This window comes from Mixophyes fleayi, chromosome 3 (assembly GCF_038048845.1).
Source record: "Mixophyes fleayi isolate aMixFle1 chromosome 3, aMixFle1.hap1, whole genome shotgun sequence".
Taxonomy (NCBI): domain Eukaryota; kingdom Metazoa; phylum Chordata; class Amphibia; order Anura; family Limnodynastidae; genus Mixophyes; species Mixophyes fleayi.
The window spans coordinates 317,020,808-317,045,131 of record NC_134404.1 but is presented as its reverse complement, the minus strand read 5'-3'; the positions used below and the strand labels follow the sequence as shown (position 1 = coordinate 317,045,131).

At 38.0% G+C, this 24,324-nt stretch overlaps 1 protein-coding gene across 26 annotated transcripts in view; it reads right to left on the bottom strand.

Moving 5' to 3' along the window:
- Nucleotides 1–24,324, bottom strand: part of NRXN1 (neurexin 1) — a 1,083,382-nt gene that overhangs the window by 76,240 nt on the left and 982,818 nt on the right. For 14 of the 26 annotated variants that reach the window (XM_075204059.1, XM_075204060.1, XM_075204062.1 and 11 more), the window contains 2 exons: nt 23,472–23,561; nt 21,810–22,126 (listed from right to left, as the gene is read on the bottom strand). In XM_075204059.1, the coding sequence (XP_075060160.1) occupies nt 21,810–22,126; nt 23,472–23,561 (407 nt within the window). The remainder of the gene's footprint in view (nt 1–21,809; nt 22,127–23,471; nt 23,562–24,324) is intronic. The other 12 variants (XM_075204069.1, XM_075204087.1, XM_075204083.1 and 9 more) reach the window with 1 other exon arrangement.

Sequence of the window (24,324 nt, the reverse complement as noted above, 5' to 3'; positions counted from 1 at the left end):
GTAACTTTTCCAGCTTGTGTGGCACTGCCTTAAGTGCGAACTTCCTGCTGTTGAAAAGGGGTGTGGCCTACCAGGGAAGGGTGTAGCTTTTTGTAGAATGGGCATGTTTTTTCCCAGAATGTCCAGGTTAATTTTCACAGGTATATATTATAAAATGCAGTATACCTTGCCAACCTAAGAGCCATGCTGGTTCTTGTAATACTAGGGCATTTATCAACTGATAACACCCAGCAATAATGCTCTTATTTTAAATCAGTGACGTTTGTCCTACAATATATGTATTTTTCCAAAATCTGATACAAATCCTTTAATGTTGCTGTACGAAAGTGAGTAATTTGCACAGAGTAATATGACAAATGACTCCAATCCATCATAAAAATATACATCGGTATTAAAATTGTGTTTAACTTGACTGGTTGAACATTGTAAATGTCTCATGGTTGCCGAATGTGGAATCAGTGCTCTGATTGGCTATTGACGCCAGATTGCCAACTGAGTCGTTGTTTTACCTGCATTAAAATATTACATTAAAAATAAAGTGACAGATCAATGAATTTATCTCTGATAGGTTCAATTTGTAGTGTTTGTATGAAACTGAATTCAAAGAAATTGATGTCTCATACACATGTAATATTCCGCATGCATTACTTACAATATTGTGAGCATCTCACAGAACACTTAAAAGCAACCACGAGGCTAATAACATGTGCATTGTAAACCATCTAAAAGGAATATAATAGTGCGTTTTTGAAAAAAGAAAACAAAATGTACATTAATTGTTTTTTGTTAAATGCTGAGAAAATTGTGTTAAAGAAATGGATATCATTACTTCCAAACAATTACCACTTGCAAAAAATGAAAAGCTATTATGTACAGTGGGTATAATTAGAGATAATTGATCATGATTTTTGTCCCTCTGTTCCTTTCATGGTAAACAGTCAAGAAAAAAATGGAGTCTATACGGCTTTCGTGTAGACATATGTTTGATGTATACAATAAAACCATTTTTTAAATTTGTCTGAGATGCTGATTATTTGCACGTTCCTCATATATTTATAATTTGCATTGAGAATTTTATGATGATTGTGTTTAACGAAGCCTCTTGTATTTAGTGGTTATGAACCCACAAAACAGTCGTAACAGGTGTTAGAGGCTACAGATCCATTGCTACAACTGGAGATAGCAGATGTAAAGTCTTTCATATAATTTATTTTAAAGCTTTAGAAAGAGACAAACACAATTCCCACCATTTGTTTTGGATAAGAAGCAAGTTACAATATTCTTACCCTGCATATGCCAAGACACTCAATATGTTTCCTTGTGTCAAAGTTACCATGAGAGCATAGCCTAAATTGTGGCAGACCATCGCTCTAGACCAGAGGAAATCAATCTGTATTTATAGCACCAACATACTACGCAGCTCTGTACATAGTTATGTATAGTTATAGTTCATCATCACCATCATCATTTATTTATATAGCGCAACTAATTCCGCAGCGCTGTACAGAGAACCCACTCACATCAGTCCCTGCCCCATTGGAGCTTACAGTCTAAATTCCCTAACATACACAGAGAGAGAGAGACTATGGTCAATTGGATAGCAGCCAATTAACCTTCTAATATGTTTTTGGAGTGTGGGAGGAAACCGGAGCACCCGGATGAAACCCACGCAAACACGGGGAGAACATACATACTCCTTACAGATAAGGCCATGGTCAGGAATTGAACTCATGACTCCAGTGATGTGAGACAGAAGTGCTAACCACTAAGCCACTGTGCTGCCCATATTATTTTCAGTGCTTTTAGATGTTAATATGCAAGCTTGAAAAAATACAGGTGGATTGAGTTTAATCTTTCATAAACGATTCAGAGAAAGACAAAACAATCCCTCCACCTCCAGAGCTACAATTGTCAAATTAATCTCATAGGAAAAATTATTTGTTTGGTCTCATTGAAAAATGTTTGTCCTTTGTATAGTCCTTGGTACGAAAAAAAAAAATCCTTGTATTGATCTTGAATATATTTATACATATTAATTAGTTCACCTCTTAAGTGCCCTTTTTATTCAAATTAAACACAACTAGTTTCCCTATAATATAACCCTTCCATTCTCAATTCCCAATTAATGAAGTTCCCTGCCCCTGAACCTTCTTGTGTTTTCCCATGTCCTTGTTACAGTTTGGTGCTCAAAGCTGTACCCCTTATTCAAGAGGTGATCTAACTTTTCACCTATACAATAGTAATAGTGGGTCTGATTCATTAAGGAAAGGAAAGCAAAAAAAATGAGTAAATTTTGCGCCTTGGCAAAACCATGTTGCATTGGTGGGGGAGGTAAATTTAAAATGAGATGGCAGATTTATAGTTGGAGTAGGACATGTTTTAGATGAACTTTAAATTTCAGTGTAAAAATAAAGCTATCAAGTATGTGTGTCCTAGATGAAAAAAACAGCCAGTATTTATCTTATGTGCAACATAATAAACTAATTTACACCCCTTGCATTGTAACCTGGTTTTGTCCAGGAGAAAACTTACTCAATTTTTTTCCTTACTTTCCTTATTAAATCAGGTCCAGTGTGTGTGCACCATATGCGGTTATCTCCTTTTTATACATCCCATTATTTTATGGACCTTTGCAGCTGCTGCGAGTCCTTTACCATGTCAGTTTTCCCCAACTGTTTTCCATTTAATGTATAAGTAGCAGACTAGTCATCATGGCCTAGGTGCAGAACATCTACATATTGACATTCAATTATGTAGAGGGGATGTTTAGTCATTCACATCAGCCTATGCCCACTAGAGCTATTAATCTAATTTGTCTACGGCAGACACACAAGTGCACACAATTATATAGTGCAAGGTGCGCCAAAGGACTAGAAAATTGACATTGACACTGTCAGAATTACAATAGGAAGCACATAAATATTTTATTCAATAGGTATAGTGAACTGGCCATTCACTTTAGTATATACCCAGATTTTATGACAGCGCTATATAAGAGATCTGATACAACAAAATTATTTGATATTGTGTGTCTGAAGTACTGAGTTTGTATATTATTTAATACAAGATCTGCCACTTTTTTGGTAGACCTGCAACATCGGGATAATCATGACATACACAATGTTGTGATTATAATCACCTGAGAAGATAAAAAAAATCTATTTGATATCTGTTATTTATTATTTATTGTCTGCATTTTTGTCAATTGATGTTTTTATAAATAGAATTTACTTATAGTAATACAGATTCTGCACTATTTATGCTGACTAGTATTCCTCAGTGTCAATTCTTTAGTCCTATGGCGCATATTTCACTATATTTCTATACCGCACCTTTCACTATATTCCTATGGCGCACTTTTCACTATATTCCTATAGGACACCTTTCACTATATTCCTATGGCGCACCTTTCACTATATTCCTATGGCGCACCTTTCACTATATTCCTATGGCGCGCCTTTCACTATATTCCTATGGCGCGCCTTTCACTATATTCCTATGGCGCACCTTTCACTATATTCCTATGGCGCACCTTTCACTATATTCCTATGGCGCACCTTTCACTATATTTCTATGGCGCACCTTTCACTATATTCCTATGGCGCACCTTTCACTATATTCCTATGGCGCACCTTACACTATATTCCTATGGCGCACCTTTCACTATATTCCTATGGCGCACCTTTCACTATATTCCTATGGTGCACCTTATACTATATTCCTATGGCGCACCTTTCACTATATTCCTATGGCGCACCTTACACTATATTCCTATGGCGCACCTTTCACTATATTCCTATGGCGCACCTTTCACTATATTCCTATGGTGCATCTTTCACTATATTCTTGATATTTTTCAGGGATTGGCACCCCTAAAATAGGATGTGACACAGGACTACTTTCATTAAGAATCAGAAGTTGCAATTTACCCTTGGAGTATTAGCCCATGAGAGTTAATTCTTTGTTTTATACACACGACCGCTACTACCAATTTCTTCCCAGTGTCATAGACTAGCAAATGTAACTACTGTCCCACAATGATAGAAAGATAGATAGATAGATAGATAGATAGATAGATAGATAGATAGATGGATAGATAGAGAGAAAGAATTAAAAATATACAAGAAGCGAACAAACATGCACATCAAAAATCGGACATGTTCTTAAGTTCCCTTTATATCTTTCTGTCATTCTATACATTATTATATATATATAAAGGCATGCATAGCGGCCCAGATTTATATCACATATGGGAATACAACAGTGAATGCGCCTGGGTTCCAATGTTAAAATTAGATTGTTACAAGCTATGCTATGGCATATGTTTTTGCTCGAGGCTGACGGCTGAGGATTCTACAATACATTTAGCTGAAGCCAGTCATTTCAAGACGCCACTCTGAGATTTAAAAGTGGCAACACATATTATCCTTAGTGATAGTTATGTCATGAAACAGCACTTATAGAATAGATTGTTAAGTTCAGATATCATTTACTAGGCCTGTTCATGTGAGATAGTGTTCTGCCCTAGCAGCCTAAATCTAATAAGAGAGTACATCAGTACGGTTCCATTCTACAACTCTAATGAATTTGAAGATGTGCTTGTATTAAAATGTGTCCTTAAAATACCATATAAAAATAAATGTATGGCTTTTAACACATTAGTTTACATTAAAATAAAGAAGAATTGTTGTATACAAGGTAGTTGCAGTAAAACACTTTAGACAAGTCTTCAAAAATAAATACTGAATTTTGATCTCTTCAGTGAGCCTGTGTTTTTATTGTAATTTACTATAAGTATCAGGCAGCACGGTGGCTTAGTGGTTAGCACATACTTGCCTACTTTTGGCAACTGCTGTCCGGGAGAGGGGCGTGACTGGAGGGCAGAGGGGGCTGGGTGCTCTCAAACGCGTCATTTTGGCCCCACCTGCCTAAAGATATTTCGTTTTGTTGCAGGGGGCGGGGCCAAAATGACGCGATTCACAGCGAATTGCGTCATTTTGGGAAGGCAGTTGCGGAATGCGGGAGACTTGCCTGCTCTCCCGGGAGTCCGTGAGACCGACCCAAATTTCGGGAGTCTCCCGGACATTCCGGGAGAGTTGGCAAGTATGGGTTAGCACCTCTACTTCACAGCACTGGGGTCATGAGTTTGATTCCTGACCATGGCCTTATCTGTATGGAGTTTGCATGTTCTCCCCGTGTATGCGTGGGGTCACTCCGGTCACTCCAGTTTCCTCCCACATTACAAAAACATATTAGTAGGTTAATTGGCTACTATCAAAATTGACCCTAGTCTGTGTATATGTTAGGGAACTTAGACTGCAAGCGCCAATGGCGCAGGGACTGATGTGAGTTCTCTGTACAGCACTGTGTTATTAGTGGCGCTATATAAATAAATGATGATAAGATGCTAAAGAGGGAAAAGAACAAAACAAAACTGCACTACCACTTATGACCACTGTGATGCAGTGCTGAGACCTTTCATTTTTACTGGATATTTATTTTAAAATGATGTTTATAAACTATACTAGGGCAGTATTCTCATGTATAAGATGTGGTATAAATGAATATAGAGTATGCTACGCAAAAATGTGATGTGGTCATTGACAGAAAGTAAAGTGGAACGCTGCCCATGAAGCTTATATGTTGGTCCCTGTGATATTTCCTTCCATTTACTATAGATTTTAAATTAAGACTCTGCCCACATGTGAAATACTCTGAAGAGTTTTTCTGCTTTGTGACTATTCTATTGCAATAAAATGGTAATAAGCATTAATAGGACGTTTAGTGACTCGTAGCTTAGAAAAATGCATGTAACAAGGTTACTATAACAATGTACAGCAATGCTAATTATAGTAGTAATTAGTTTCTTTCTGTTGCACAAGAAGACTTAGAATACGGCTGATCTCGCTTAATGTCTTTTTTTCTATTAAATATTTAATACAGCCTGCTTGTATTTACTGTATGTTATAAAGCAGTCACTACAGCACTGTAATCCCTGATAGACTGCCATCCATGTCAAGTTAGCTAGTTTGAGACAAAACACTTGTGCAATTCAGGCAAATACTGTATGTAGGATAAAGTTGCTGTATTTTATAAAGAGTTTGTGCAATTTACCAGTGCAAACTCATAATAGTGGAAAATGAAATTTCCTGAATATATACACTTTTCCATTCTTAAGGATTTATTGCATAAAACAGTGTAAGCAGAACTCATATGATGCAGCCAAGAGTAGCCAATCGGATATTAGCTGTTGTTAGTCTGACAACTAAAATGCTAAAATACAGTATCTGGTTGGTTGCTATGGGTTACAGCATATTACTGCTCCTTTGTGTTATTAAATAATCCAAATTGTCTATATATATATATATATATGTATTGCTATCCCTGATGTAGCAGCGGTTTTCAAAATTGTCTCAGGGAGACACACACCTAGAGGCGGATCTAGAAAAATGCTGTACCCGGGGCGATTTAGGGGGGGGGATTTAGGCCCCGCCCCATTCTAACATCTTAGGCTGCCGACGGCTGCACACTATGTGCAGGTCCGTCCAGCCGTGACAGGCAGGGACAGTGTGCTACCCGGCTGCTCTGATTGTGTTTTAAACACAGTCAGAGCAGCCGGGCAGCACACTGTCCCTGCCTGTCACGGCTGGACGGACCTGCACATACTGTGCAGCCGTCGGCAGCAAGTGTCTGCTAGGGGGGGCGATCGCCCCGATTGCCCCCCCCTGGATCCGCCACTGCACACACCTCCCAGATGTTTGGATTTCGGAGGGGGTGGCGATTGAGGTGACAATGTTAATATTGTCTCAAAGGACAAGGGCCTTTCCAGATGATTTTGTTACTAAAACAATCTATCAAGAATTAAGTATGAAAATGCAAAGAAATATTTTTTGGCTGCTGTTTCAGGATTGTTTTCTATCCGTACTCCTGATAAAATATGGTTCCAGCTGGCAGCTATATCTCTTCATTATTTGTTTAGAACACCTGTGAAAAATGCAAAAATACCACTATGAAAGCAGTGAGAATTTGCAGCTGTATCAGTCTATACTATTTCTAGTAAAAAAAAAAAAAAGTTGAAAGCGTGCAATCCAATTATATCTTACACTGGCTTACGCAGCCTGTGGCTCTCCATCTGTTGTGTAACTACAAATTCCAGCATGCCTTGACAGCAAAATGCTCTGAATCGTTTACAGTATTGTACACTTATGTACCTGGCATCCTGGAAAGTGTGGACATTTTCAATCTTTGTATAAAGATTGTAGATTATATTATGACAAATAAATTGTTAATTATGGATTCTTATTACGCATACAATATGGTATTTTTTTTTATTTACAAACTATATAGGAGAGAGCAGCTGAGTTTGCTGTTGCTGCAATAACCTACGTTTTTATATGTCAATTTCTTTCATGTTAACTACATGTATCTCCCAATTCTCCTCTCAGTATCTGTTCATCATTTCCCTTGTGATTGAACTGAAGTGCCCAATATTTGTTAGTAGAACACTCATTGGTGAATGTTCCATTCCATGACAGTTGTAGAGGTTGCTATGGAAACTCAGTATGCGATAACCCCCCTTCCTCCTCTTGCTGGTTTAAACATGTGGGCACTGTGTTATATGCCTGAATGACATGGGAATAGAGACAAGCTTCTCATGTGGCACCTGAATCCGAAATGAACAGAAGAATGTTGGGAAAGAGGCTATCCCTCATTTATCACTTATCTATAGGTTTTGTTCAGTTATATAATTTAGCTCCCTCCCCCAAACAATATTTAATATACAGATGTTGTATAAAATTATACCTACACATTTTTTTTCCTGAAGAGTCTGCTATTTGAATTTATGCTGCTTAAATAAGGCAGTATATTTTTAAATGTCAAAATGTACAGTCTGAGACCTACATTCACAAACCTCACCAATCTGAACAGATTTTCCATGCGAAGCCTTAACCCGCTGGCATTTAACTCTCTTGAATTGGTATGCAATTTTATATCTACATACAGTACAATAAGTTGGATGTATGAACTTCATTTTATGCAGATGCAAGCTTGACACTACAATTTTACAGCATCAGTTTGATAGGTGACTCTCATCGCTACTCTGTGCTGTTGGGGGACGCTGCTCTTTCCACTATCTAACTCTCTGTCTGTGGCTTGCTGCTTGCTTCCATTCCCTTATCACGTCATAACAAGACATGAGGCGCAAAAGAAGTCCCTTCCACAATACTTATGTCACCTGTGTCTGTATCTTGCGCAACATACACATGTTTCTACAAGGCAGTATATGGGTTCGTGGGTGTAAATTGTGGTGCTGCAAAATGTTACCTCTTCTGATGGAACAAGATGGGTGGAGAGGGGTGTTGCTTGCTCAGTCTGTGGTCCTACTTATGCACTCACACACAAAAACAAGATTTAGTTTTCCCACAAAAAATTATTTTAATGTAATCAGTGTGTATTTCCAGTCAAAATTGCAAACACACAAAAGAAAGAAGTTTATCCAGGGTAAGTTCCAACCAATACTTGGTGGGATTGCACTTTTGTAAATAACAAAACTCTCTTTTGGACCTTCATACATGACCTTTACTGCCCCCCTCTCAGATGCAATCGCCTTAAATCGCCCTGTCAAGCGTAGCAAAATCATTAAAACGGTGCATGCGGGCTGCTTGTGTGTCGAGTCCGATGCATGCGTACATCGTCCGCGCTGCTTGTGATGGCACTGCTTGGCTTGTGGTGCTGCTCAGCTTGTGATTGGTCGCGTGGTCACCCACTGAAAACTTACTGCGGGCGGCGACCGTTATGTTCCGTTACACAACTGACGTGTGTGGGTGTATGTACAGTGATTGGCTACGTGATTTGAGCTCAGGCACCTTTTTTCTTACAAAAAAAGCACTGATCACGACCCCACCCCCTCCAGCGCTGTGTCTCTATTCTCATCACTTATGGCGCAAATCACAGTGAATCATGTCAACACAGCACACTTTGCAAGAAGATCCCAGGTGTCCAGCTGAACTCCCCGAAATTCAGGAGTCTCCCGCAAATTCCAGGAGAGTAGGCAAGAATGTTTCAAATGTCTTCTCTATCCTAATATCCCCTTGTTCTACTACTGTTTAAAAGACTCAATAAATAACAGCATGAAACTAAATCCCATACCGTAGTGAGACTAGACGATATATCACATTTATCGCGCTAAGACGGAGCTCTCACTTAAGCTGGACGACAATTCTTTACATTTTGTCTGCAACATAAGTTTTTGGTTCCATTAAATTTCTTTGACAGAGTAATGTCTTGAAAAGCAATGCAAACACATACACACCCGGCAGAAGTGTAGCAGAAAAACAAATTTGCATTACCGTCGTCGTCCTCCGGGACTAACTAATGACAGAGACTTTCAAAGCAAACTGAAACTTAAACTGTAATAAATGTGAGTAGCACTTGACATGCATAGTTATCATGCTTTTAACAGCTAGAGACTCACACGTTGTGAGTTATTTGAAACAATTTTAGATGCCAATCAATAATAAAAAATAAAAATAAAATCACTTTTAAGAGTAAAGAGAACGTGAATTAAGAGGACTCTTTGAGCTTCCCTATAAGTCGGTGTCAATAAATGAGTCAATTTTATACGCCCCAACTCTCCTTCGAGGTGTGATAAAGAGTTTGATGAGGACAATAACAAACTAGTTGACAAGCTCGACACTAGTGGATACAATTACTCCCTTATGTGCTCCTGGTACCATTGTATCAGCACTCATCATTTTCTCTCTTTCTTACTGGAATTTACTCCTGTAGTCTCAGAGCTACTTTTCAGCACAGCAGGCAGTAAGCCTTTCCTAATTACCACCATAGAGACCCAAATGCTTTTTTTTTTGTCAGCTTCTCAAGCAAAGGCGGAATAGATTATGTGATGGCAAAGTAATCCACGGATCGCAAGGAGTTCATAAAAAAAAACAAAACAGAAGAAATTGCTCTGATGGATTCGCCGTCATGAAAAGTATAGATAAAATACTAGAAAAGCAACAATAATACCATATTTAGACTCAAAGGTCACTTTTCACCAAATTATATCCCAGAATTTCTCTCCTACTTCAAACTGCAAAGTATTAAAGTTATTGTGGGATTCATGTCATTTTCATTTATCCGTGTTTTCCCAGTGTGATTAAAGTATGTGCTTAATATATTTATTGCATTACACAAGGTCACTTCTCCGGAAATGTAGCCAGGAAGTATCCCAAACAACCTTGCCAAGATAGATCTGGTGAACACGGGGTGTTCCAAGTGGGGAAATTTCCACTGGAGACGTTTCTGGCAGTTATCGTGACCCCAGTAAGACCCTAATTTCAATATACTTCAAGATGAAGCAAAAAATGTTAAGTTAGGGTTTTTTTTTCGATTCCTAGTTTTTTTTTCTCCGTTTCACTTTAGTTTGTTGAATTTATTTTCCACTACATTTTTCCAGTTTCATATTCCTCTCATTGGTAAATTGGTAACAAGTAGAAAATATTTTCCAGCCTGAGGAATGACAAATTCATTGGCTGCAAAATTAAACAATTTAATAGATCCTTTATGATTTACATTATAACATACCTTCTTAATATGTGAGATAAATACAGTTTATTAGTTTTCAAAAGCAAACATAGCATGCAAAAGGGTAATAATCTGGTAGCTGTAATAGATGGGATGAAGTACCCATAGTGTAAATTATACCGTTAACAGAAACCACGGAGGATTTCAATCACAATAATGCGTCCATTAGCGCAATAATAATAACACTTCATAAAATACAAATTGCCTGGTATAAAACATTAATAAACCCTTATAAATGCCCGTATATCTTATGAGAGCACGAAGCAAAACAGACTTAAAGATATAAATGACTTAAATGGATTATATTTGTCTGGGGCATAACTAGAAGTTAATGGGTCTTATAGCGAAGTTCTTATAGATTCACAACCCTCCCACCACTATGATGAATACACGGTCAGAAAAATATGTTATTGCGTATATATAATAAATATAAGTTTTATAGATTTCTTTTAAACTACAGAAATGGCTATTTTCCTCCTACCTACCGAACTACTGTTGCCGATTCACTTCTGTTGATTAATAAGCCACTTGGTGCTGTGTCTACTTTAAAACGTTTGATTTCTGATTGGAGTTGATGTCATCGAGCTATATTTCACATGTACTTTTGGTACCAGGTGATCATACTTGTTAACAGAAGCAGGAAGTGGGAAACAGTAACTGGAATTTCCGGTAGGGAAAACAAATCCATTCATATGGGCTGACAATAAAAAAAAATTATTCATATTTCGCTGACTGTGGTTTTAGTCTTCATGGAGGAGAACTCCATGTTGTAATAAGGACTCAAGTGGTCCATCTACGTATTTGGGATCCCACAGCAAGAACATTAGTTGCTTTGTTGAATGTTATGCCATAGATGATGGCTAAATGATGCATGTATTACTCCAGTGAGTGAAGGATATGCAATAGGCTCAAGTTGGCCACACACATTGCAATCTACTCCTTATGCATGACCATTGTCTAACAGGATCCATGGATAAACTGGACAGATTTGGCTATTTCATGGACATTCTGAACAAATGATCACAAGGGAACCAATGTTTGTGCCACTGGATGACCTCATCCACAGCTAGGTGCAGTATTTGGACAACAAGGCTCATTTTCCCCAAAAAATGAGCAATTTATCCAATTGGCCATATATGTGATGATCTCTGCATAGTTTGGTGTAAAATGAACAAACTGGCTATCAACATTATGGTGTATTATTTGGATAGCATTAGTTAACTGTCTTGTCAGTGGAACTGCTTTGAGAACAGAACAAGTAGAACCACTCTGGATTTGAGTGACAGCGAACAGAAGCCTAAACCGTTATCTTGTGTAAACGGGAACAATAAATCATTTACAAATGTTTTTTCTTTTTATCCGATTAACACAACAGTGTGTGGTTTATAGCTCTTCTGTTTCCAAGTTTCACAGTGTTTATTTTTTTGACATATAACTGTATAAACAATTGTTTTATATCTCTCCCAGTGCAAAAAAAAAAAAGCAGGCTAAATGATCCGGTTATTGAGAATGCTGCACTTCAGAATAATAAACATCATATGTTTATAAATCTCTCTACGTCTAAAGGCCTTGACAAATAACTCTCAACAGCTAGCCAAATATTTGAATAGGAAGCATTAGAGTAACGAACTACTGACATCTACCCACTGTGCTTAGCTATTTTAATTTAAAATGATTGCTCTTGTGTAATGTGTGTCATGCTTGTAAATGTTATTCTTTTTCCTTCAAAATTTATGATGTAACTTAATGAAAACCAATAACACTGTCAACTGAGCACATTTTAAAGACGACGCAAAGTAGCTACTAAAACTTAACACTTATCAATCACATTACTGGGAGTCTCACTTTTCAAAAATGTAAACACCCATCAAAATCATGTGTTTTAGACCACATGTTATGTCTTATGAATACTGTACGATAATCTGCAGATATCTAGCTTCTGAAATTGGAATCTTTAGACATTATGGGGCTGATGCAGACTGGGACATACGTCAGTTTGCGCAGCTTATATTGCATGAAATTGCTCAGAAAGTGGGCAGATGCCTATGCAGACTTAGTCGATTCTAGCACTGACATCCGGCTGAGTCTAGAGTGGCGGGACGTGGGAGGGTAGGGAGGCTCTAAAGTTGACCCAGTACTGTTAGGGCATGTTAACGCAAATGCGGCTTATGCAGACGTGCTGAGACATGCATATACACTTGTTAGGAGGTGTATCTTGCTATATCTATTGCTATCAGGCTGGTGGCGATGACTGATGGCGATGACTTGTCATAATCCAGTACATATGCTGCTAATGCAAGGTGAACACATCTCGAGGTGTAAAGGGATCTGCATATGGGCAGATATATTTTATTTTGACATGCTCTTTCTTTAAGAATAAGTTACTCCGGTGTTGCTTTAAATTCTGCATCAGCCTATATGCGCCTCTACTTTCTACCACAACGTCTTTTAAACAATCCATCCCACTCATTTTACCGCATATGTATATGCTCCCTGCCTAGGGTTTATCTGACACTGCAGAAAAACTGGTAGATTTGTAAATACTAAATTTTTTTCCAGAATGCCTAAAGAAGGTCGTGGATGCACTTCACAATAGTTATAATTCAATGAGTGCTATTCATACAACATGGTGGGCTTTAGCTATATAGAATACATAAGCAATGTTAATACATGTGTACTATTTGTAGAAAGAGTGAGTTCTAATGACAATGCCTATAATCGATGAGTTCTGATGTCATTTTGGTGTTCATTGGAATCATTTACTTTAGGGAGTGCATTATTTCATATATTAATCGTTGTCATCATCATCAACTGTAAAATGATTCAGTAATATGTGTCCATGTACACAGGGCCGCCATAAGGGTTGTATGGAGGGTACAACTGTAAAGGACCCGGTAGACTTGGGGGCACGGACTGACCATGTGGCCAGGCTTCTAAGTCTGCATCACACCTAGAGTATCAAGGTAAGTTATTTGGGGTGGGGGGTTTGAAGAGGTCCAGGAAGGACATTTTTTCTAATTATTATTTTAATTTTGTCCATCACGATGCGGGGGATCCCAGTCACAGATAGGCTGGGAGCGTGCCACGCGGTTATCTCATTATTGACAGGGAGATATCACATCACATCAAGAACGTATAGGTAAGTTGATTGGAATGGGGAGGGTTGCGGTGCAGAGGGACAGGGACTGGGATGTGTAATGAAGAGCTACAGAGAGGGGGAAGTGTGAAGAAGAGGGACAGGAAGGGGGATGTGTAATAAAGAGGGACAGAGAGGGGGATGTGTAATGAAGAGCGACAGAGAGGGGGAAGTGTGAAGAAAAGGGACAGGAAGGGGGATGTGTAATAAAGAGGGACAGAGAGGGGGATGTGTAATGAAGAGCGACAGAGAGGGGGAAGTGTGAAGAAGAGGGACAGGAAGGGGGATGTGTAATGAATAGGGACAAAGAGGGGGATGTGTAATGAAGAGGAACAGAGAGGGGGATGTGTAGTGAAGAGGAACAGAGAGGGGGATGTGTATTGAAGAGTGACAGGGAGGGAAATGTGCGATGAAGAGGAACAGGGAGGGGGGATGTAATGAATAGGGACGTGTAATGAAGAGGGACAGGGAGGAGGATGTATAAGGAATATGGACAGAGAGGGGGATGTGTAATGATGAGGAACAGGGAGGGTGATGTGTAATTATGAGGGAAAGGGTGGGAGGTGTGTAATGAAGAGGGCCAGAAAGGGAGATGTGTGATGAAGAGGGACAGGGAGGTGGATGTGTAATTATGAGGGAAAGGGAGGGGGATGTGTGATGAATATAGACAAAGAGGGTGATATGTAATGATGAGGGACAGAGAGGGGGATATGTAATGATGAGGGAAAGGGAGGGAGGTGTGTAATGAAGAAGGACAGGGAGGGAGATGTGTAATGAAGAGGGACAGGTATTGGGATGTGTGATGAAGAGGGACAGGGAGGGGGATGTGTGATGAAGAGGAACAGTGAGGGGGATGTGTAATGAATATGTACAGAGAGGGGGATGTGTGATGAAGAGGGACAGGAAGGGGGATGTGTAATGAATAGGGACAGAGAGTGTGATGTGTAATAATGAGGGACGGGGAGGGGGATGTGTGATGAAGAGGGACAGGGAGATGGATGTGTGATGAAGAGGGCAGGGAGGGGGGTGTGTAATGATGAGGGACAGGGATGGGGATGTGTAATGATGACGGACAGGTAGGGAGATGTTTAATGAAGAGGGACAGGGATTGGGATGTGTGATGAAGAGGGATAGGGAGGGAGATGTATAATGAATTGGGATAGAGAGGGTGATGTGTAATGATGAGGGACAGGGAGGGGGATGTGTAATGATGAGGGACAGGGAGGGGGACGTGTATTGAAGAGGGACAGGGATTGGGTTGTGTAATGAAGAGGGACAGGGAGGGAGATGTGTAATGAAGAGCGACAAAGAGGAGGATGTGTAAAGATGAGGGTCAGGGAGGGGGATGTGTATTTATGAGGGAAAGGGAGGGAAGTGTGTAATGAAGAGGGACAGGGAGGGAGATGTGTAATGAAAAGGGAGGGGGATGTGTGATGAAGAGGGACAGGGAGGGGGATGTGTAATGAATAGGGACAGAGAGGGGGATGTGTAATGAATAGGGACAGAGAGGGGGATGTGTAATGAATAGGGACAGAGAGGGGGTGTGTAATGATTAAGAACAGGGAGGGTGATGTGTAATGAAGAGGGACGGGGAGGGGGGTGTGTAATGAATTGTGACAGGGAGGGGATGTGTGATGAAGAAGGACAGGGAGGGAATGTATAAGGAATAGGGGCAGAGAGTGGGAAGTGTAATGATGAGGAACAGGGAGGGGGATATGTATTGATGAGAGACAGGGAGGGGGATGTGTAATGAATAGGGACAGGGAGCATGATGTGTAATGAAGAGGGACAGAGAGGGGGATGTATGGCGAAGAGGGACAGGGAGGGGGGTATAATTTCATATAAACCTGTACAAACATTGGTTATTATTTCATTAAGAGGATGACATGTGATTAAATTACATGCAAAAATATATTTGTGAGTGAGGAAAAAATTGATCAGGTAGGAAGATCTTTTGGGCATGTGGGAATATGTAAGTGGCATGAGGTGCTGTTTAATAGCACGAATTGGAATCTGAGTGCTTATAGGGCTATTTTGGAACATGTAGGGGGTCTAGGCGGCATGTGGGGCATTTTTGGATGAATGATGTGGGCGGTTATTTTCCAAATCAACGCTAATATGCAACCCGTTTAATTGTATGTATTATATACTGTATTATGTACCCTGTTCATTTATTGCATGGCTTTCCGTAGCTGATGTAGCTATATATTTTCTAAACAGGTCCCAACATGCCAGGATCCAGACAAGAAACCAGCAGGAGTTTGTGAAAACGGTAATAACAGGTAGGAGAGAACTGTCTGCCAATACCCTCGCCCTTTAGCTTTCCAATTTTGTTTCCTAACCTCTCTTGCTCCTAACCCTTCTTCAGCCTTACCTCTCCTGCTTCTAACTTCTCTTGCTCCTGACTTCCCTAGCTCCCAACCTCTTTTGTTCCTAATCTACCTTGCTCCTAAACTCTCCTGCTCCTAACCTCCCTTGCTTCTTACCTCACCTGCTCCTAACTTCTCTTGCTCCTAAACTTACTTGCTCCTAACCTCTCTTGCTCCTAACCTTCCTTGCTCCTAACCTTCTTTGCTACTAACCTCCCTTGGTCCTAACCTCCCTTGCTCTTAACTTTCCTTGCTCCTTACATCTCTTTCTCCTAACCACTCATGCTCCTAACTTCTCTTGCTCCTAACCTCTCTTGCTCTCTCTCTTTTGCTCTGTTTGTCCAACTATGCCTTGTTGTCCTCTATTTAGCACTTTTCTCCATGTCCGGTGTATTCACCTGCTGTGTTTCTACCTTCAATCTTACCTCCTCCCCCCTCCTGCCACCAAAGCTAAACCACTAATCTTAAGGCAAGTGAAAACTTTGCTTTCTAATTTTCTTTCAGGCGATGGTTACACGTTCTTGCCCAGACACCATAACTCCATTCTACAAATCTGCTTCCAGCAGGTTTGAGAGAGGGAGTTTGAGGAGTGGAGATGGCTTCCTATTTCCTTTAAACTGGGTCCCACAGTTTCTGATGACAGCCCGGCTTTAGTTGTATGTACAGTTACAAATTTAGACTGCAAGGTTTTACTTTACAGTGATAAAAATAATAATAAACAAATGTGTGAAATAAAACAAGCTACATAACTATAAGCATAAAAAATAGTTAAAAGAAATGTATAGCAAGCAGAATTAGTATTACTTTTTTATATTCTTTGTAATATAGCTTTTTATTTCCCATCATTAACATTGCAGTAAATGTTTTTTAACAAAAAATTATTCGGAGGAATACCTACCTTATATTTTATTCTTGTTGCTATAAAGAAAAAGATTTGGGTGCATAAAATATACAAAAGAATATTACCAATTAAAATGTTGTGAAAGAACGTGGGCAAAGATGTGAGCAATTATTATTATTGCAGCTTGTGCTAATGGCTTTCGGAATAGTTTAATCTTTATGGCTATTCTGTTCCTGCAATTTTATATTGAAATGCAAAAATTTTATGAGACCAGAAATATTTACTGTACATTGTTATAGATGATTTGACTATTAAGAAACATTGAATTGCTTTAAAAATGCAGTGCACTAGTTACATAGAATTTTACGAACTTGAATAAATAACGCACTGCGTTAAACGTGAAAAAAATAAAGAGGAGAGGGAAATCTTATCATTTGTGAATATTTTGCATAAAAAGAATAAGTCATTTTACCTTGTAATTGAAAATGCAAAGAAACGCACTGAGTAGTACAGCGAAATTCCTATACAGAAAGACCTATACATATGTATAAACAGCTGCAAGCTAAGCATAATATATATACACTCCATCGCATAGCATTCATACTAGATGGTCAGACTTTCAGACCTTGTTAATCATCCTAGACAGGGGTGAAACAGTACATTACAGGGCTCCATTCTAAAATACGTGCAGGGGCCCGGACATTCTGATCCTTCCTCCCAAGCCCCCCATCTCTGCTCTTAAAAGAGCAGAGCAATGATCTCTTTGGGGTTATTAGCAGATGGCGCCTCCACTCTGCTCTATTGAGAGTGGGGGTATCCATGAGGTTGCCAGGGCAAGTGGGGATCTCTTCAATGTGAGATCAACTTAGCATCCCTGGGCCCCCCTCACCTCCAGGCCCTGTAAGTGCTGCTCCCCCTTCACTCACAATAGTTACGCACTGGATATTAAATCATAAGCTGTTTGGGGATCAACCCACCACAATTTTGCCATTTTTATTTGGTTCAAATTGACCAAATTTACCTATCAGTGTTGACCGTGAGTGGGTGGCTCACTTAGTTCCCGCACACTGGAATTTCCATGGATCTGGTTAAAGACTAATCCTTTCCCTGCGTATCTTCTTAATTTTGGCAACTGTCAAACTATACCCCTTCTATTGGTATTGGACATCATCTATATATTTTTATTATTATTATTTTTATGCTTTTATTTACATATTTATTGAAGGAGAACAATACAGATTTTGAAAAAAAAAATGTATTGTGATTATGTTTAATGTTTATATAATGCCTTGTGAACATTAGCACCTTATGTTCATCTAGATTGTAGTGACCATAGGTACATTTGCAAAGGAACAACATGTCCCTTGAAATTTGAATTCAAATAGTTGCAATTATGGTACTGTTAGACTCCATTTATCTCTGGGTACCATTTTAAAGTAAAGGAAAAAGTCACCTCTGAGTAGGACCTCCAGGGGTACCTATTTGTAACCACTAAATTGCACCATCCAATCCCAGGTGAGTAACTCAAGTCTGCCCAGGCTAAGGTGTATAATTAATGTGACACCTACGTGGATCCCACAACCAACACAATCAGATACTGCAATAGGGACATACCTCCAATCCATAGCATGCAACACGATGGACAACCATGAAGCTATAATGTTAGAAGCACTAATATTATACAACCTGTGACCATGACAACATACTGGTATAGCCGAAGGTCCTGGAGGAATGTGACTACCGCCGGAGCAGTCATGTATTGAAAGAAATGGGGTGACCACAAAAAAAAGAGATGTTCTTCTGTAAGGACAGGCCCAGACAACCTGAGGCTCTACAGGTGTTGTGAAACTGCAATTCCCAGCATACCCTTCCATCTATAGGCCATCGACAATGAGGCTAGCTAGACCAGACAGATACTGTAAGTCAAAGTGCAATGTTTGTAAACCAAAAAGAATCAAAAGACTGTAAGGTGAATTAAAACTAAGTGCCTGTCACGCTAACGGCAAACCAATCTATTCCACCTAATGCAGTCGTTTTTTGAAGACTGATTGCAGTATTGTAAAATGAAAAGCATACTGTATATAGGTCACCTGGTACAGTGAAATCTCTTGACTTCAAAGTGAAATTGGTTGTAAGTGTCTGTATTGTGCCGTTTTAGATGCTCTTCTTTCTTCTGTTTGGGTTGCAGGGCAAAAACCAAGGCTGTCGTGAGAATATTTTTGATACGTCTTCTTCAAAGTCACTGCTTCAACGTAAACAGAAATACATCCTTCACCCATATTTTGCCCTACAGAGTTACCAAACGTGCTTGTGCTCTGCAGTTTAAAGCCGAGCCAATTTAATTCTGCTTGGCCAAAAATGTGCTTCCATTGTTCCAAAACATTCAATCACCCCAGGGTATATTGCAATTGCTGTTTAAGTGGCTCAGTGTTATCATTGAAAGCTCAGTTTGATTGAGGAAAACAAAACACCGTAGCAGAATTCTTTTTTTTTTTTTTTATAGTAAACCAACCATTCTCTGTGAACCATTTATAGAAACAATTTGTAACAAACGACAACTATGCCTGCTGCGGACATAGTTGAGTATCTGCCCTTATATCTAAGCTTGTAGAACTGGGTCACTAATTAATTGAAGGCACAGGATAAAAGATGTTATTCAAGCATACACAGAGCACATTGCGTGTTTCCAAGAACAAATGTTTAGTAGAGCTAATGACCACAACTATACTTAGAAATGAATATATGCAAAATCTGGGAAGATTCAGACCAATGAAACACATACAGCCAGCGTTTATGTGTCTATACAACATGCCCAATTTCTAGTAAGATTTAGAGACAGAACTGAAGTACAAAATATAATTTCAGTTGAAGATTAAATGAGAAATACATTTGACATTTCACTGTTTTAAATTAACAAACTGTGTTATGCACCTAGAGAAAGTAGGTTATGGAAAGCAAAGCAGAAACATGATCAACAGATTAGTTCACCAAAACTCACCAACTTTTTCTCTGTTCACCTTCCCAATAGTAAATCCAAGTAATTGGAGAATATTGGATAGTGTACTCCCCTTGTACGTACACTCCACAAATCATACGCACATACAGTTGAATACACGTGTAATTCAAACATATTTACTAAAAATAAATGACATGCTGTATACAGTTAATCCTGTTGAAGTTAATTACAGTAGATTAACAGATGGTAGTTTGGCAGGGGCCACACACTATGGGCCTGATTCATTAAGGAAAAGAAAGCAAAGAAAATGAGTAACTTTGGACCTTGGCAAAACCATGTTGCATTGGGGAAGGGGGGGATTTAAAATGTGCGGACAAACTTGTAGTTGGGTAGGGCATGTCCTATATAAATGTAAATGTCAGTGTAAAAATAAAGCTATGAAGTATTTGTGTGCTACATGAATAAAAAGCCAATATTTAACTTATGTGCAAAATAATAAGCAAACTAGCACCCCTTGCATTGTAACATGGTTGTGTCCGGCAGAAAACGTACGTATTTTTTTTTACTTACTTTCCTTAATGAATCAGGTCCTATATGTTTGTGTGTGTGTGTGTGTGTGTGTGTGTGTGTGTGTGTGTACTCATAAATACACACACATATATATATATATATATATAAATATACTGTATATAGTGGTCGACGTGGAAATTTAGAGGTGGCAGTATGAAAATTAAATAGGTCATGTGAATGCAGTTTAATAGTTTTACAATCAATGCATTAGGAGTCCACTTCTTATTATATATTGTATATATTATTTGAAAATTAGCCAATATCTATTTCAGTAACTTACTTTACAATATCATTTCTTCCTTACAATTTGCATGGTTCCATCCATGGTCAGACTAAAGCTTTGCTGTATATTATCTTATGGATAATGTTTTAGCAGGTAGGAGGATGTTGAGGTTTCTAGACTAGCCTTGGTAATATCACTTTATTTTATAGAATGCATTAAACATTATTATAATACTTTAAATTGTAGTAATTGTGAATATCTGATGAGGCTAAGCACTATGATGAAAACCATAACATAAAGTTCCCAAGGTTAGATGGTATGGATGGATGCATTCATTTTGGGCAAATTAAAAAAAAAAAATAGCGCAGGTAACATATTTGTTATAATTCACAGCAACCAATCAGATATGAACTTTCATTAGCTTGACAACAGCTGATTGGTAAAATATGACACCTGTAGGGTTACTATGAGTTATAGTACATTACTGTTCTTTGCTTTTAAATATGCAACATGTTTATGTTTTGGCAGCACTGTGGCTAAGTGGTTAGCACTTCTGCCTCACAGCACTGGGGTCTGGAGTTCAATTCCTGACCATGCCCTTATCTGTGTGGAGTTTGTATGTTCTCCCCGTGTTTGCGTGGGTTTCCTCCGGGTGCTCCGGTTTCCTCGTCACAAAAACATACTAGTAGGTTAATTGGCTGCTATCAAAATTGACCCTAGTCTCTCTCTCTCTCTGTCTGTGTGTGTATGTTAGGGAATTTAGACTGTAAGCTCCAAAGGGGCAGGGACTGATGTGAGTGAGTTCTCTGTATAGCGCTGCGGAATCAGTGGCGCTATATAAATAAATGGTGATGATGATGATGATGATGATGATGGATTGCTATGTGTACTACTTCAAGAATGATACACTAAAGCAGCAAAAATAATTGTGGTCGTCGAATTAGGAATGTTTAACTCAATGCCACAAAGATGAGTCAAAGCTGTTTTGGTAGACCACCAGAATGTTTTATGTTTATTGTTGTTATCACAATATCTAATTGTTATTCACTCTTGAGAATTATGTTGTTGGTGTTTGCTGTGTAATAAAAAAAACCCCCACAAATAAAGAATCACAAAATAGGTCTACTAACCTGACCAACTGGTTCCTTTGTAGTCGTCTTTGTTCTTCTAGTACTCGTGGCCAAGGTGGTAGTGGTCTCCATGATAGAGGTGGACATCTCTGACTGCATGGCTGTGGCGGTTGACTCCGTAGTCATAGATGAAGGCACATCACCGACAAGCCTCACATTTCCCTCAATCACGATGTTGGCATCACTTTCAGCTGCCATGTTCAGAACTTTTAAGCCATTATAGTAGAGGCCACTAAGCTGGCCTTGAAACGGATGTCCCCGATCCTTCCCACCGATTTTAATGGTTGCCTGGCTATTGAAGATTGTTAGCTGCCGTCCTGCAAAAATAATATTACATACATGCAAAAATGTTGACTGTGAACTGTATATTCTGGAAAGGATGAGTAACAAATTGTTATGACATGAATGATGACTGCAATAAATTATAAGGATCACATTTGGCTCATAATTCATTGCTTTTAATGAGGTGACTGTGATATGTATGTCTAACAATAAAAATTATAGTTACTCAAATGAATTTTCATGCTGAAAGGCCAATCAAAGGTTTATATTTATTACTTGATATAAAAAAATGAATACCAATTTTTTTTTTGTATTTATATTTATTTTATTTAAATTTGTGTATTTGTTATTTTTAATAATATTATTATTATTATTATTATTAATAATAATAATAATAATTACAACACCATTATATAAATTGTATTTAATTATGAGCCTCATATAAATAGTTGACCAAAATACTTGTAGGCCTCCTTAATAAATCAATTATAGGACAAAAAAACGAAGCAAACAATAGCACAACATATTTAGTCATGAAAGGAAATTAGCATTTCATTTTGAACATTTACCACTATAATATCCAATTTTTGTTTGCTTCACCGCCAGTTCAGTAAAGAAAGGCATCATTATACAGCCATAGTATAAAATAGCTCTGATTGGCATTTAGCAAGACTAACAATTAATATAGAATTTTTCTGATGCAAAATTAACTTCAGTAATGATACACATACCAATGGTGAAATCATGGCACAATTTCATTACACAAAAATCCTTAAAACATTGCCAGTATTATAAAATCACAGATACATTTTTAAGCAGATCCGTCTCTGCATATGATTAGCATGCACACAATTTTAAGCTCTGTTTTAATTAAGGTTTGTTCAAAACAATTCCTTGAAAGGATGCAAATGTTAAAGGGACTTCACTTTGATTGGCAATTCATATTGCCCACTATTTAGAATACCTGTAGTTTAAACCAATATATTTTTTTCATGATCATATAAAAGGTATGAAAACTGCACATATTTTAGTTAATAATTTAGATGCGGGAACAGGAAAAATAGTCTATGAATAATTTAGAATATTTGGTTATAGTTATCTATGAGTGCCTTCATAGATTGAGTTAGTGGATTATATTTACAGTCCCTTTAACCGTAAGTTAACAGGGTGCGATTATTAACCATCTAATTTTCTAGACAGGTAAGAAAATTATTATACATTGTATGCAAAAATCTTACTATCTAGATTTTACTGTTTAAATGTTTTTAATTTAGTTTTACTGAAAATTTATTTTTTAAGGTTTATTAGAGTTACAATGAAATACTACTTGGTTATGTTCAAATTATTTTTATTTGAAGTTTTAATCAATGTTTTTTTTACCTTTGTCGAGTAGCCAATCATCAACTACTCGACCAAGTCGATATGGAATTCGCTGTCTAGCAATCGCCAGGCGTTCGTTATCATTGTTTCCTTTAAAGTTTAAAGAGACATTTCATTGGTTAAAATCTGTAAGGTCAAAGGTTAAAAGTTAATACTTAAAGCTTGAGCTATACAGTTGCCACATGACTTTTTGAAATTTGGATTTTTTTAACATATCATGTTTCATTCATTCATTTATTTTATTTTAGCAAACAAAATTATTCTTATGTTAATTGAAAATTAGAATTCTGCACTTGAACTAGGTTATTAAATTACGTTATAGACAGACCCAAAAAGACATATTTAAGCATCATATAATGGCTTTACACGAAATAAAGCAGCGGTTTTTCGTATTTGTTATTATCTAGTTAAACATGTTCATATGTAACATATTTAATTTAACAGGATACATCCAACCTCTTAATCCAGGTTAGTCATTTAAAAAATAGGCTATGAATCAGAATACCGTCTTTTGGATGCTATTACCAATGCATCCATGTAACGAAGTAATGACAAAACTAATTAATTCTTTGGAAGAAAAATGATTCTGATCCACAAGATTCAAAAAATCACATGGTACAATTGCATTTGCAAGTTATAAGAGATAATAAATAATAAAAAAAAAGTAAAATTGTAACTCAGCATGGACAAAGGATTGACAAAAGTTATTTCAATTGTATTTAGGTATTGATCTAACTTGAGTGAGTTTCATCCTAATTAAGTTCTCATTACAGGTATATGTGCTGTTTCTCGAAACCCCAGCTGGAATCCTTAATTGTTTCAGCGGAGAATATAAAGGTGATTTTGATAAACA